We start from the raw sequence: 12,481 nt of genomic DNA, 5'->3' as shown, positions 1-12,481 counted from the left end.
ATTCCCTTAGTAACATTCTAGCCTCATTCCTCCTTGGAATTTAACCAAATGGATTTCCAGTCTATGGACGGTCCAGCTTGGGGGGAAACTGTTAAAAAAAAAAAAGTCTTCGTTGAAGCCAACGCACCTTCTTTTACAATTTTTGTAATTAATGTATTATAAAATAGATGCCTAGGTTATTTTAAACTTGGCACCAGGGTATCAATATATACTTCTGATATTTCACAGTTAAAGGTATTTGTTTCTAAACGCTAAAGCATTTTCATCTGTCCAGTGTTCCAAAAGCTGCAGTCCAGGTCTTAACCTGGAGTTCAAAAACCCTGAAAGGTGTGCAAACTCGTGTGTGCTTGCGGGGGTGGGGGGGTAGGCTAGTTTCAGAGTCTCAATCCGTGGCCCAAAAAAGGTTTAAAAAACAACAACAAAACTCTGCTTTAGCAGGGTAATTAAACCAACAACGTAACGAAGGCAAAAAGCGTCCATTTTCAACTAGGCACCCGCAACTCAACACATTTAAGACGCACCCCTTCATCAACAATGACCCAGATCCTGACACTGCCTTCGGTTCGGAATGCCCTCCGGAAAGTAACCGGTTCCGAAAGGGGGGCCACGGGTCCAGCCCCGACCCCCGCCCGCACACGCCCTCCGCGCACCTGGGCGCCGGCTCGATGAGCGTGGTGGTGTCCAGGTAGTGGATCTTGTAGAACTCCAGCAGGGCCGGCAGGTGGTCGAACTCCTGGTCCCCGATCTTGAAGCGGCGGTTGGGCAGCGAGTTGATGATGTAGTGAGACACCCGCGAGTTCTCGGACACGGACAGTACGTAGTCCCCGGGGCAGGTGGACGAATCGCGGACCAGGAACACGCCGTGGCGCTGGCCCTGGAGCCGGGTCTGCGCCTCCTGGCGAGACACGGGCCCCATGTACCAGGCCGAGCGGTCCGAGGAGTCGAACCTGGCGGAGGACATGGCGGGCCGGGCGCTGGGCCGGGCGGGCCGGGGATGCTCTGCCTGCGCTGGACGCTCAACTCGAATCGTCTGCGGGCCGGGCCTCTAGCTCACCGCGCGCCTACTGGGCCGCGCCGGCACCTTCCTCGCGGCCGCGGGCCCGCAGCATCCTCCGCACCGCCCGCCTGCTCCGGGGCCGCCTCACGGAACGAGCCGGCTCGGGGGTGCGGGCCCAGCCGGGTCGCGGCGGTGAAGCCAAGCGCGGCAGAGGCCACCCGGGACCCTCCGGTCACTCCTGGCCCGGCGCGCGCCGGCCCCGCGCCCCCGCCGCTCCGCACCGAGCCCCGCGGCCAAGCCAAGAACCAGACCCCCAGGAGCGCCGCGCCGCCAGGTTCGCTTCGCCCAGCCCGCTCCCAAGAGCCACAGCAACAAAATGGCGGACGCGGGAGAAGCGGCCAGCCACCTCCCCCTCCGCTCAGCGCCCTCCGTCTGCGCACGCGCGGGCGCCGGCTCCCAGCGGCCGCCGGGGCCTCCCGGTGACGTCACGCGGCGCGGCCAATCGGGAGCACGGGCATGCGGGACGGGCGTGCGCCGCTCGTGCGCGCCCCCGCGCGCCCTCCCGGGCAGCTGGGGGCGCTGCCTGGAAGCGGCTGGGGCTGGGCACGCGCGGCGCTTCCAGACCCCGCTCTGGGAACAAAGCGGGAAGTGCAGGCTGGGTTCGGCCGGCGGCGCGGCCCCTAGGTGAGCTGACGGGCGCGATGGGCCCCACGGGGCCGGGGTGACCGCAGCGGGATGGCCAGGTTAAGGGGTCGCGGAGCCGACCGTTCCTCACGCTCAGGTGGTGCCGGGCAGGTGCGAACGCTGTCAGGCGTAGCCCCGCTGGGACCCCGGCCCCCGGCCGCCCCCACCCGCACGGGACAGTCAGTTTAAGGGAGCAGGGTCTGGTCTGCCTCGCCTCGTTCAGCTCTGGGCCTGGCGCACCGTCCCACCCTGAGCTGATGCTCAAATCTTGGTAGAATGAATGACTGTTGAGGTAAACCTGCAGCCCGGAGCCGGACAGAGGAGAAACAGTGTCCGGAAAGGGAGACGGTGGCAGCACGAGCCCATTCTTAGACCCCTGGTCATCGGACTCTCATTGTGGCGCTTCGCACCCCGGGGTTGAGCCTGGCCTACATTGTAGGGTGATGGGTGATGTCTGTTCCGGTGTAAACTCCGGGGGAAGTGTCACGGTCTAGTGCTTTTTGTGACTCAGCAAAGCAGGTTTTCAGCTTCCCCCCCAAAGTTTCGTGTTGTATTAGTTTCGAGCACAATTTGAATAGCTCAGAATTTGGAGGTGAAGGCTTGGGTTGCAATCCTAGCTCAACTGACTAGCTGACTGAATCGTTCCATGTCTTATATATATTTTTTTCATTTTCTAATGTATTTCATTTATCTTCCGGTTTCATAGAGATATAATTGACATACAGCACTGTTTATGGTGTACAGCATAATGATTTGATTTATGTACGTCATAAAATAATTATAACAAGTTTACATATAGATACAAAATTTAGAAATAGAAAAAATATTTAGTGAGCATCTCATAGATCCAAAATTAAACCTCAGAGAGGTTAAGTGGCTTGCTTACATAAGTTATTGTAAGTTACATAATTTGCAAGAGGCACAGCTGGCACTTTTTAAAATTATTTATTTATTTATTTATTTTTGGCTGTGTTGGGTCTTTGTTGCTGTGCACAGGCTTTCTCTAGTTGCAGTGAGCTGGGCTACTCTTTGTTGCGGTGCACGGGCTTCTTGTTGTGGTGGCGTCTCTTGTTGTGGAGCAGGGGCTCTAGGCCTGCGGGCTTCAGGAGTTGTGGCATGCAGGCTCAGTAGTTCCGGCTCGTGGGCTCTAGAGCGCGGGCTCAGTAGTTGTGGCGCACGGGCTTAGTTGCTCCACAGCATGTGGGATCTTCCCTGACCAGGGCTTGAACCCATGTACCCTGCACTGGCAGGCAGATTCTTAACCACTGTGCCACTAGGGAAGTCCCACAGCTGGCACTCTTAATCCAGGTCTTTTGACTCAAAGTCAAGGGCTCATTTCACTGTTACACAGTTATTGCCTATAATTTAGTCCATTTTCCTTGTTTTGCTTATAGGGAAACTGAGGCCCTCTAAAGTAAATTCTAGCACCAGATAGGAATGTCAATCTTGGAGTAGGGTGGAGGGGTTGGATTTCAGATACCGCCACCATTCTGCTGCCAGAGTGCCACGCTCCCCTCTTTAAAAATTCCCCCTGGGACTTCCCTGGTGGTGCAGTGGTTAGGAATCCGCCTGCCAATGCAGGGGACACGGGTTCGAGCCCTGGTCTGGGAAGATCCCACATGCTGCGGAGCAGCTAAGCCCATGTGCCACAACTACTGATCCTGCACTCTAGGGCCTACGGGCCACAACTACTGAAGCCTGCGTGCCTAGAGGCTGTGCTCCACAAGAGAAGCTACAGCAATGAGAAGACCGCATACCGCAATGTTGTAGTTGTAGCCCCTGCTCGCCGCAACTAGAGAAAGCCCGCGCGCAGCAACGAAGACCCAACGCAGCCAAAAAAAAAAAAAAGTCCAGTGGGGAATAGGGTGTGGATTGGATAAAGGTGAAACAAGAGTGGCTTTTTTCTTTTTTTGGCTGCACCCCCTGGCATGTGGGATCTTGGTTCCCCGACCAAGGATCTAACCCATGCCCCCCACAATGGAAGTGCGGAGTTGTAACCCCTGGGCCACCAGGGAAGTCCCCAGAATGGCCTTGTTGATAATTGTTGAAGTTGGAGACCTGATGTGCTTGTGTGTGTGGGGGGGGAGGGTTTGTGTTAATTATATTATTCTACTTTCCTATATGTTTGGAATTTTTCACAGTAAAAAAATTAAGTACTTTAATTTTCCTTAGCACACCTGAGACAAGCTTAAAATTTTTTTTTCCAGAAAACGTTCTAGATGCTAAGAGATAACAAAATGGAAATGAATGGACAATCAACAAGGAAGCATTAAAAAAAAGGTCTAGAACATAAAGATTTGTGATTCTGCCTTAGCTTGCTCATTCCCAGGGTTTCCAGATGGCACTATACTTACACTTGTATTCTAAGATATTTACGGTTTAGATTCAAAGGACTGACAAGGCTTTTTGAGCAACTTGCCAGGATTCCTGACTTCCTATCCCCGAGGCCGCCTCTGAACTGAGGACACAACCTTGGGACCCGCCATTGACTTTTTATTCTCTCCTATCTGTGCAGGTCCAACCCTTCGGGTGATGGTTAAGGCCAGGCCGACTTCCCTAGATTACTGCCTTACTAAGGACCCAGAAGAACAAGCATCTGTCCCTCTCTTCTGCCCTGGGATCTTTCCTAGCAATGATACTGAGGGTAGAAGAGGTGTGATTGTGTAGGGGGAGAAGCAGGAAGTGTGTTTACCACACTGACTTGATCAGGTCAGCGGTTCTCAGGTGCGCTCTCCACGAGGACTGGTTGACCTGTTTCCGCTGCATTAATTAGACTTGTCCTTGGAGACCTTTCCCTCCGTGCAGTAAACTTTCCCTCTGGCTCTGCAGTTCTCAGTCACTACTTCCCCACATTTCATGTATATTTCCAAGTTTCTCTCCCTAAAGGAGCTTATTGATTATTTTCTTTTTCTTCCCCTCCTATTAGTTTGCTTCTGCAATACTAATAAAATAATGTTCACATCCCCATTATAATTTTCCATGCCACACTATTTATTTATTTTTATTTATTTATTTGGCTGTGCCGGGTCTTAGTTGCGGCACGTGGGATCTTCGTTGTGGCGTGCGGGATCTAGTTCCCCGACCAGGGATCAAACCCAGGCTCCCTGTATTGGGAGCACGGAGTCTTAACCATTGGACCACCAGGGAAGTCCCATGCTGTACTATTTAAAATATCAACTTACTAATCACTTCTTTCCGAGGGTGACATCTCTGAATGAGGCTTGGCTGCCATATGCGGAAGCTCTATGGACCCCTCTAGAAAACACTGGCCAAATTTACTCCAGTGTTTTAAAGTGTGGTCATGGTCCCCCTAGCATTTTCTAATTTAGTTTTAATTGCTCTGTCACCTCTTTTATAAAATGTCCACTATCTTGTCACTTGAGCTAGAAGGCAGGCTTTCTTGTTTCCTCTGGATTTCAGAGCATTCTGGAGTGCCTTTAGTGAAATTCACCCAGAGGAACGCTGATTCCCCTCTCACACTTATCTCGAAGAAGTCAGTTCTGTGCAACCCTTTAGCCCCGGGGGGGTCACCAAATTTTTCTGTAAAGGTCCAGATAGTAAATATTTTAGGCTTTACAGGACAAGAGGAAAATCAAGAAATATTATGTAATCCTGCTCCAGTCTCCTGCTTCTCCTCACTGGCTTCTATAGAAAGTCCTCTAAAACAGGAGCATCTTAATACCTCAGAATATTTGCACCACCTGTTTTACCTATGTGGAATGTTCTCTTGTCTAATGACAAAAAATTTTTTGGAAAATGAAATTCAAAATATCATAGTAATTGAGTGTAACTTTTTTATAATCCAGGTATACTGATGAGAATAATGGAATTCTTTTGAGATAATATTTTGCTTAATTGGGTTTCAAAATCCGTGACCCTGTCATCAAATATTGAGCTGTCAATGCTGAGCTGTAATGAGACTTTGTATATTTCATCTTTGAAAATACCTCTCAGCCAGATGGCACTGCCAATGCTGCATGATTTTAATTGAGCATATTCATTGTGGGATGGCATGTATAGAATTCTCTTAGATTCTTCTCTGGATATTTGCCTTTTAGCTTGTTTTTACATTGCTGATTAATCCTCTTCAGTTGAAGGCTGGGTGGAAACTCCTCAATTGCCCAATTAAATAGATTTTGAAATATGGAAATTTCCATTGCACTTGGCATCAAGTTCTGAAAAATTCTGCTGGAACTGTAGTTGGAGCTCAGAAAATATATCTGCTGCAAAATTGTGTGGGAATGAGATCTTGCCTCTTGTTTTAACTTTTGACAGCACAGGAAGTGTATAAAGCAGCTTAACATTCCTTGTGATTCAAAACAACATTAGTTATTGTCAAAATGACTGCCGCGGTATACATTTCACATATAAGCACTGTTTTTCCCTGTCATCTTATTTTATTTTACTTTTTGTTTTTTGGCCTCACTACATGGCTTATGGGATTTCCTGAACCAGGGATTGTGAGCCTTGGCCCTCAGCAGTGAGAGTGCAGAGTCCTAACCACGGGACTGCCAGGGAATTCCCATGCCCTGTCATTTTAGGTTGAATTCACAGAGAAACATTATCAAGTCTGTAGCAAAAGCTAATTTCCAAGGCCATTAATTATTCAGTGATAATGGTTTAGAATGGTGCTCTGTTGTGAAAAATTTCAGCCTTGGCTCTGAACTGAAAAAAACTGCAATAAAACTTGACCACTGCTAAGCCATCAAACTGCTATGTGGTGGGGCAATTCAGGCTATTCAGCTTCTAATTCTAACAAAAATTCACGGATCTGATGATGGATTAAAAACAATAGCAAAGGAAGTTTGCTGTGGGTAACTCTAGTTCAATAACACATGATAGATTCAAATATTTTCTGCAAATTAGCTCCTGATGAGTAATTTGAGTACAATGAATAACCATAGGCTCTAAACGCCTTACATTTTCTAGAGCTTTATAAATTTGTCCAAGTAGGCCTCCTTCTGCTTCACACATTTTTATCTCCAGCAAACATAACACATCTTAGCAGATTCCCCTTCAGGTTGTGTCTAATTAGTGATTTCTCATCTTTTCTGAAAATATTCTTGCCACTAGTTGTTCCATGCAGACTCTTCAAAGAGACTTATTCTTTTTCTTTTTTAAAGATTTTTCTTGATGTGGACCATTTTTTTAAAAGTCTTTATTGAATTTGTTACAATACTGCTTTTGTTTTTTTATGTTTTGGTTTTGGGGCTGCGAGGCATGTGGGATCTCAGTTCCCTAACCAGGGATCAAATCCGCACCCCCTGAATTGGAAGGTGAAGTCTTAACCACTGGGCCACCAGGGAAGTCCCAAAGAGGCTTATTCTTTGGTGACATCAAACTCAGCAGTGACACCTCAAATAAAAGCAACTGGACAGTATTGGTGACATCTATCAACTCATTGATAATCAAGGAAAATCACTCACAATAATTTGTCCTGTTTTTTGTTTTTGTTTTTGTTTTGCTTTGTTTGCACCAAGCAGCTTGTGGGACCTTAATTCCCCGACCAGGGATTGGGCCCACAGCAGTGAAAGAGCCAAGTCCTAACCACTGGACCACCAAGGAATTCCCTATCCTGTTCTCTAATTGACCATTGATGGTGTTCCCAATATCCTCAAGTCTTTGAGCAACTTTCTCACTGAATGTCTAAAGCAAGTTTATTTTATCTGGATATCTTTCTTTGGCTTCTAAAATCAACACAATTCAATTAACTTAGCATCAGTAAGTGGCTCTCTCTGGCTAACAAATCAGACACTTGGAAACCCACTGGTGGCAACCTCATTTTCATTTTTCATTTTTGTGAAGAAATTCCAATGAGATATTCCATCTGAAATTTTCTATTTTTTTCTAACTGTTGGTTTCCTCTGAGTTAGGAATACAATGATGACTGCTTTAGTCTAAGTTGATGTATATTGCATTCTTTTAGCACAGATGGAGTGTCATTGCATCAACCCAATGTTTTGCTGTCGACTTCAATAACAAAATAATCTACACGCCACTTTACCTTAAAATTGTGATATTCAAAGTCTGATTTTCCTCTTTTGACCATGGATGTGCACTGGCAATAAAAAAATAAGATGCTGTGAGACAGTGATAACGTGGCATTCAAAACGCTGTTGAGTCATCACTGCAGAGGATGAGAGCAGCTCACCCGGCCTCTGTCACACTGCTCAGATCTGCCATTGCAGTGCAAAAGCAGCCACAGACAACATGTGGCTTTATTCCAATGGATGTGAGTGTAGCTTTTTTTTTTTCTGGAAATTTTATTTTATTTAAAAATTTTTATTGGAATATAGTCGATTTACAATGTTGTGTTAGTTTCAGCTGTACGGCAAAGTGAATCTGTTATATGTGTACATATATCCACTGTTTTTTAGATTCTTTTCCCATATAGGTCATTACAGAGTATTGAGTAGAGTTCCCTGTGCTATACTGCTATACAGTAGGTCCTTGTTGTTTGTCTGTTTTATATATAGTAGTGTGTATATGTCAATCCCCATCTCCCAACTTATCCCTCCCCCCCTTACCCCCTGGTAACCACAAGTTTGTTTTCTACATCTGTGACTCTACTTCTGTTTTGTAAATAATTTCATTTGTACCCTTTTTTTTAGATTCCTCATATAAGCGATATCATATTTGTCTTTGTCTGACTTACTTCACTTGGTATGATAATCTCTAGGTCCATCCATGTTGCTGCAAATGGCATTTTTTTATGACTAATATTCCATTGTATATATGTACCACATCTTTCTCCATTTTTTATGACTAATATTCCATTGTATATATGTACCACATCTTTATCCATTTATCTGTCGATGGACATTTAGGTTGCTTCCATGTCCTGGCTATTGTAAATAGTGCTGCAATGAACATTGGGGTGCATGTATCTTTTCAAATTATGGTTTTCTCCAGGTATATGCCTAGGAGTGGCATTGCTGGGTCATATGGTAGTTCTTTTTTTTTTCAGTTCTTTTTTTTCTTTTTTCTTTTTTTTTTTGGCTGCACAGTACGGCATGTGGGATCTTAGTTCCCTGACCAGGGGATTGAACCTTTGCCCTCTGCAGTGGAAGCACAGAGTCTTAACCACTGGACCACCAGGGAAGTCCCTGTTTGTAGATTTTTTTTTTGATGATGATCATTCTAACTGGTATGAGGTGATACCTCATTGTAGTTTTGATTTGCATTTCTCAATTAGTGGTGTTGATCATCTTTTCATGTGCTTTTTGGCCATCTGTAAGTGTAGCTTTGTCCACGAAAACTTTATTTATGGGCCCTGAAATTTGAATTTCACATACTTTTGTTGTGTCATGAAATATCCTTCTTTTGATTTTTCTTCTCCAACCATGTAAAGATGTAAAACTATTCTTTGCTCACAAGCCACACAAAAACAGTCAGTGGGCTGGATTTGGCCCATGGATTTGCCATCTTTAGATCAAAAATCTTCCATACTGAATGTGTGCCTTTTGTCCTGCTCCCAGTATGACCCAGAATTTCTAATAGATATTCTCTTCCCTGAAACAGACCCCTGGTTACAACCACACACCCCTGATAAATACATTCAGTACTGGTTTGCTTCTTACTCCATCTCTATGTCTGGTCAGTTCTCTGTTTCACAGTATTTATCCCCAGACAGCCTGGCACATGATTCCTTGTTACATCCACAGCACCATCAACACTCATCCCAGGTGGAGCTCCCTCATCCAGGTATAGGATTACATCCACAAGGACTGACTTGAGCTACCAGAGTTAGGTTCTAGAATACAGAGCACGGGCCAAATATTACCCACACCTGCAACATAAAACTACTTCTCTAATCCCTTGTTTCATCTGAGACTGAGGCAAAAAACCGCTATTCTTAACTCTTGCTAACATTTCATCACCTGGGTGGCATAAAATGAAAAGCTCAGGCCTCAACTCAAGAGACTAATTTAATTGAATTGACATGGGGAGACCTGAGTACTGTATTTTAAAAAATATGTAATGCAGGGCCTCCCTGGTGGCGCAGTGGTTGAGAGTCCGCCTGCCGTTGCAGGGGATACGGGTTCGTGCCCCGGTCTGGGAGGATCCCATATGCCGCGGAGCGGCTGGGCCCGTGAGCCATGGCCTCTGCGCCTGCGCGTCCGGAGCCTAGGCTCCGCAACGGGAGAGGCCACAACAGTGAGAGGCCCGCATACCGCAAAAAGAAAAAAAAAATAAAAATAAAAAAATATGTAATGCATTCATATGGTTCAAATACAAAAATGATACAAATGATATTCATTGAGAAGTCTTATTCCCACCCCATCTATCTTGGAGGTCCCTGTGTTTTACCATTTAAAAAAAATTTACTTATTAAGGCCAGCCCAGGTCTTAGTTGTGGCACGCAGTATCTTCATTTTGGCATGTGGGATCTTTAGTTGTGGCATGCGGACTTAGTTGTGGCACACATGTGGGATCTAGTTCCCTGACCAGGGATTGAACCAGGGCCCCCTGCATTGGGAGCATGGAATCTTACCCACTGGACCACTAGGGAAGTCCCTGTTTTACCATTTTTATTTGCCTCTTGTGTATTATCCAAGTGTTTCTTTATGCAAATAAAAAGAAGAATATTTTTATTTTCCCCCATTCTTACACTAAAGGAAACATTTTATCCACTCTTCTGGATCTGGCTTTTAAAAAAATCTAATGAGATATCCTGGAAATATTTCCGTATCAGTATGTAGAGAACTTTTTTTTTTGTTTGGTTTTACATTTGCATGCTATTCCATTGTGAAGATATACCATAGTTTATGTAACCAGCCTCCATAGACAGATATTCAAATTATTTCCAAACTTTTGTTGTTATAAACAATGTCACTATGTATAACTGTATTTGTATGCCTGTAATTTCACATGTATACAGGTGTCTTAATCTGTTTGGGCTGTTAAACTACCGTAGACTGGGTGGCTTATAAACAGAAATTCAATTCTCACAGTTCTGGAAGCTGGGAAGTCAAGGATCAAGGTGCTGGCAGATTTTGGTGTCCGGTGAGGGCCCACTTCCTGGTTCCTGTGTCCTCACATGGTGCAAGGGGCAAGGGAGCTCTCTGGGGTCTCTTTGGTAAGGGCACTAATTCCATTCATGAGGGCTCCACCCTCATGACCTAATCACCTCCCAAAGACCCCACTTCCAAATACCATCATCATATTGGGGATTAGGTTTCAACTTATGCATTTTGGGGGGACACAAACATTCAGTCTGTAAGAGCAGGTCTTTCTGTGAATGAATTCCCAGAAATGGGACTGCAGATTAAAGGATAGATGCACATCCACAGATATGGTCAAATTGCCCTCTGTAACATACTATTTTGTCCTTCAGCAGTAACAGAAGAGAACACCTGTTTCCCCACAGCTTCATCAACAGTGTGTGTCAGACCAGGCTGGGTGTATGCAACAGTGGCTTAAGACAAGAAAGGTTTATTTCTGACTTAGTCATAGACAGGGCATGTTCCTCTGAGCATTGACTCAGCAATCCACGCTGGTGGAAGCACCACGGTCCTGAGGCTACACCAAGCACAACACTTGAACTTCTCACTATTGTTGAATTGAGGAGCAGAACTGGAGAGTCTCTTTAGCTGAATAGCACCAGCTATTAAATGTTTCATCCCAGAGGAAGTAGGTTAATTCTACTTGCATTTTACAGATGAGGATGAGTCAAATGACAAGCCTAAATGAAGAGAGAGCAGGAATTGCATTCTCTCCATATTCTCAGAAGTAGAGGAGAACCGGATATTGGTGTAATTATATGTCCAACTTTCAGATTCTTGCAACCTGATAGGTGGAAAAAATTTTCAGAGTAGTTTAATTTTGCATTTCTCTTATTAGGAGTGAGGTTGAGAATCTTTTCATATGTCAGTATTTTCTGAAGCCCCTAGCTAATTCTAATGTGCAGCCTGACTTGTACTTCCTGGAGATTTCCTGCTCAGTTTTGACTTTCCATCTGAGAGAAATATCTTTTCCCTTCCACAATGAGTAGGACAATGGTGATTGACTTGTCCCGCAGCTGAAACCCTGCCTTTTAAGTAATAGTAATAGTTTGATACTCATTCTAAGATAACTTTCAATCCACAATATAGCATTTAGGCCATACTTAGGTCCCATTATGGGAGGCAGGGTGGCCATTCTGTAATAGAGCCAGAACTAGAGATTTTTGCCTGAAAAAAACTAGGACTCTGGCTTACCTGCTGCGAGAGTCTTGCATCACATCCTGGGATTACCACCTCTATTTGAGGGACAAAGTTTCTTAAAATAGCTTTTCCTTGTGCTCTCATCTCTATACGGGAACATCCTTTTATTTTTTAATTTTATTTGAAGTTTTTTTTAATTATTATTTTTTTGGCCGCACCTCGAGGCTTGTATGTGGGATTTTAGTTCCCCAACCAGGGATTGAACCTGGGCCCTTGGCAGTGAGAGTGCAGAGTCCTAACCACTGGACTGCCAGGGAATTCCCAGAGAACATCCTTTTAATGATGTAGGCGGTGGACAGAAAACTTCAATCCCTTTCCTCACACAAAATGAAACCTTCAAAAGCTAGCCTGAAAGCATGAACACTTTTTTTTCCTACTCAGGTCCCTCTTTACACATTTCAGTTTCCTACCCATCATAATAGCAGTTCCCCTGAACATCTTGGCTTCTGAAGATGAAGACTTCATTTTTGTTTAACCCCCCAGATCACCTAGGATCCTCTTAATTCCCAGTGCAAATCCTATTAAAAAGCATTGATGACTCAGCTTGGGGTTCAACCCTCCTGCAATTAGGCAATCAGATGGCTCCATTCCTGCA

The 12,481-nt window shown here is 45.2% G+C and overlaps 1 protein-coding gene across 1 annotated transcript in view; it reads right to left on the bottom strand.

The window, feature by feature from the left end:
- The window catches only part of CRKL (CRK like proto-oncogene, adaptor protein), a 31,993-nt gene extending 30,578 nt beyond the window's left edge, over positions 1-1,415 (bottom strand). Inside the window, exon 1 of the mRNA XM_081252210.1 lies at positions 651-1,415. Coding sequence (XP_081108336.1) covers positions 651-961 — 311 coding nt within the window. The 5' untranslated portion in view covers positions 962-1,415. The remainder of the gene's footprint in view (positions 1-650) is intronic.
- Positions 1,416-12,481: the final 11,066 nt, after the last annotated feature.

This window comes from Mesoplodon bidens, assembly GCF_964165515.1.
Source record: "Mesoplodon bidens genome assembly, chromosome: 13".
Taxonomy (NCBI): Eukaryota; Metazoa; Chordata; class Mammalia; order Artiodactyla; family Ziphiidae; genus Mesoplodon; species Mesoplodon bidens.
Note: the sequence above shows the minus strand (reverse complement) of the source record. Positions and strands in the feature narration are given on the sequence as shown.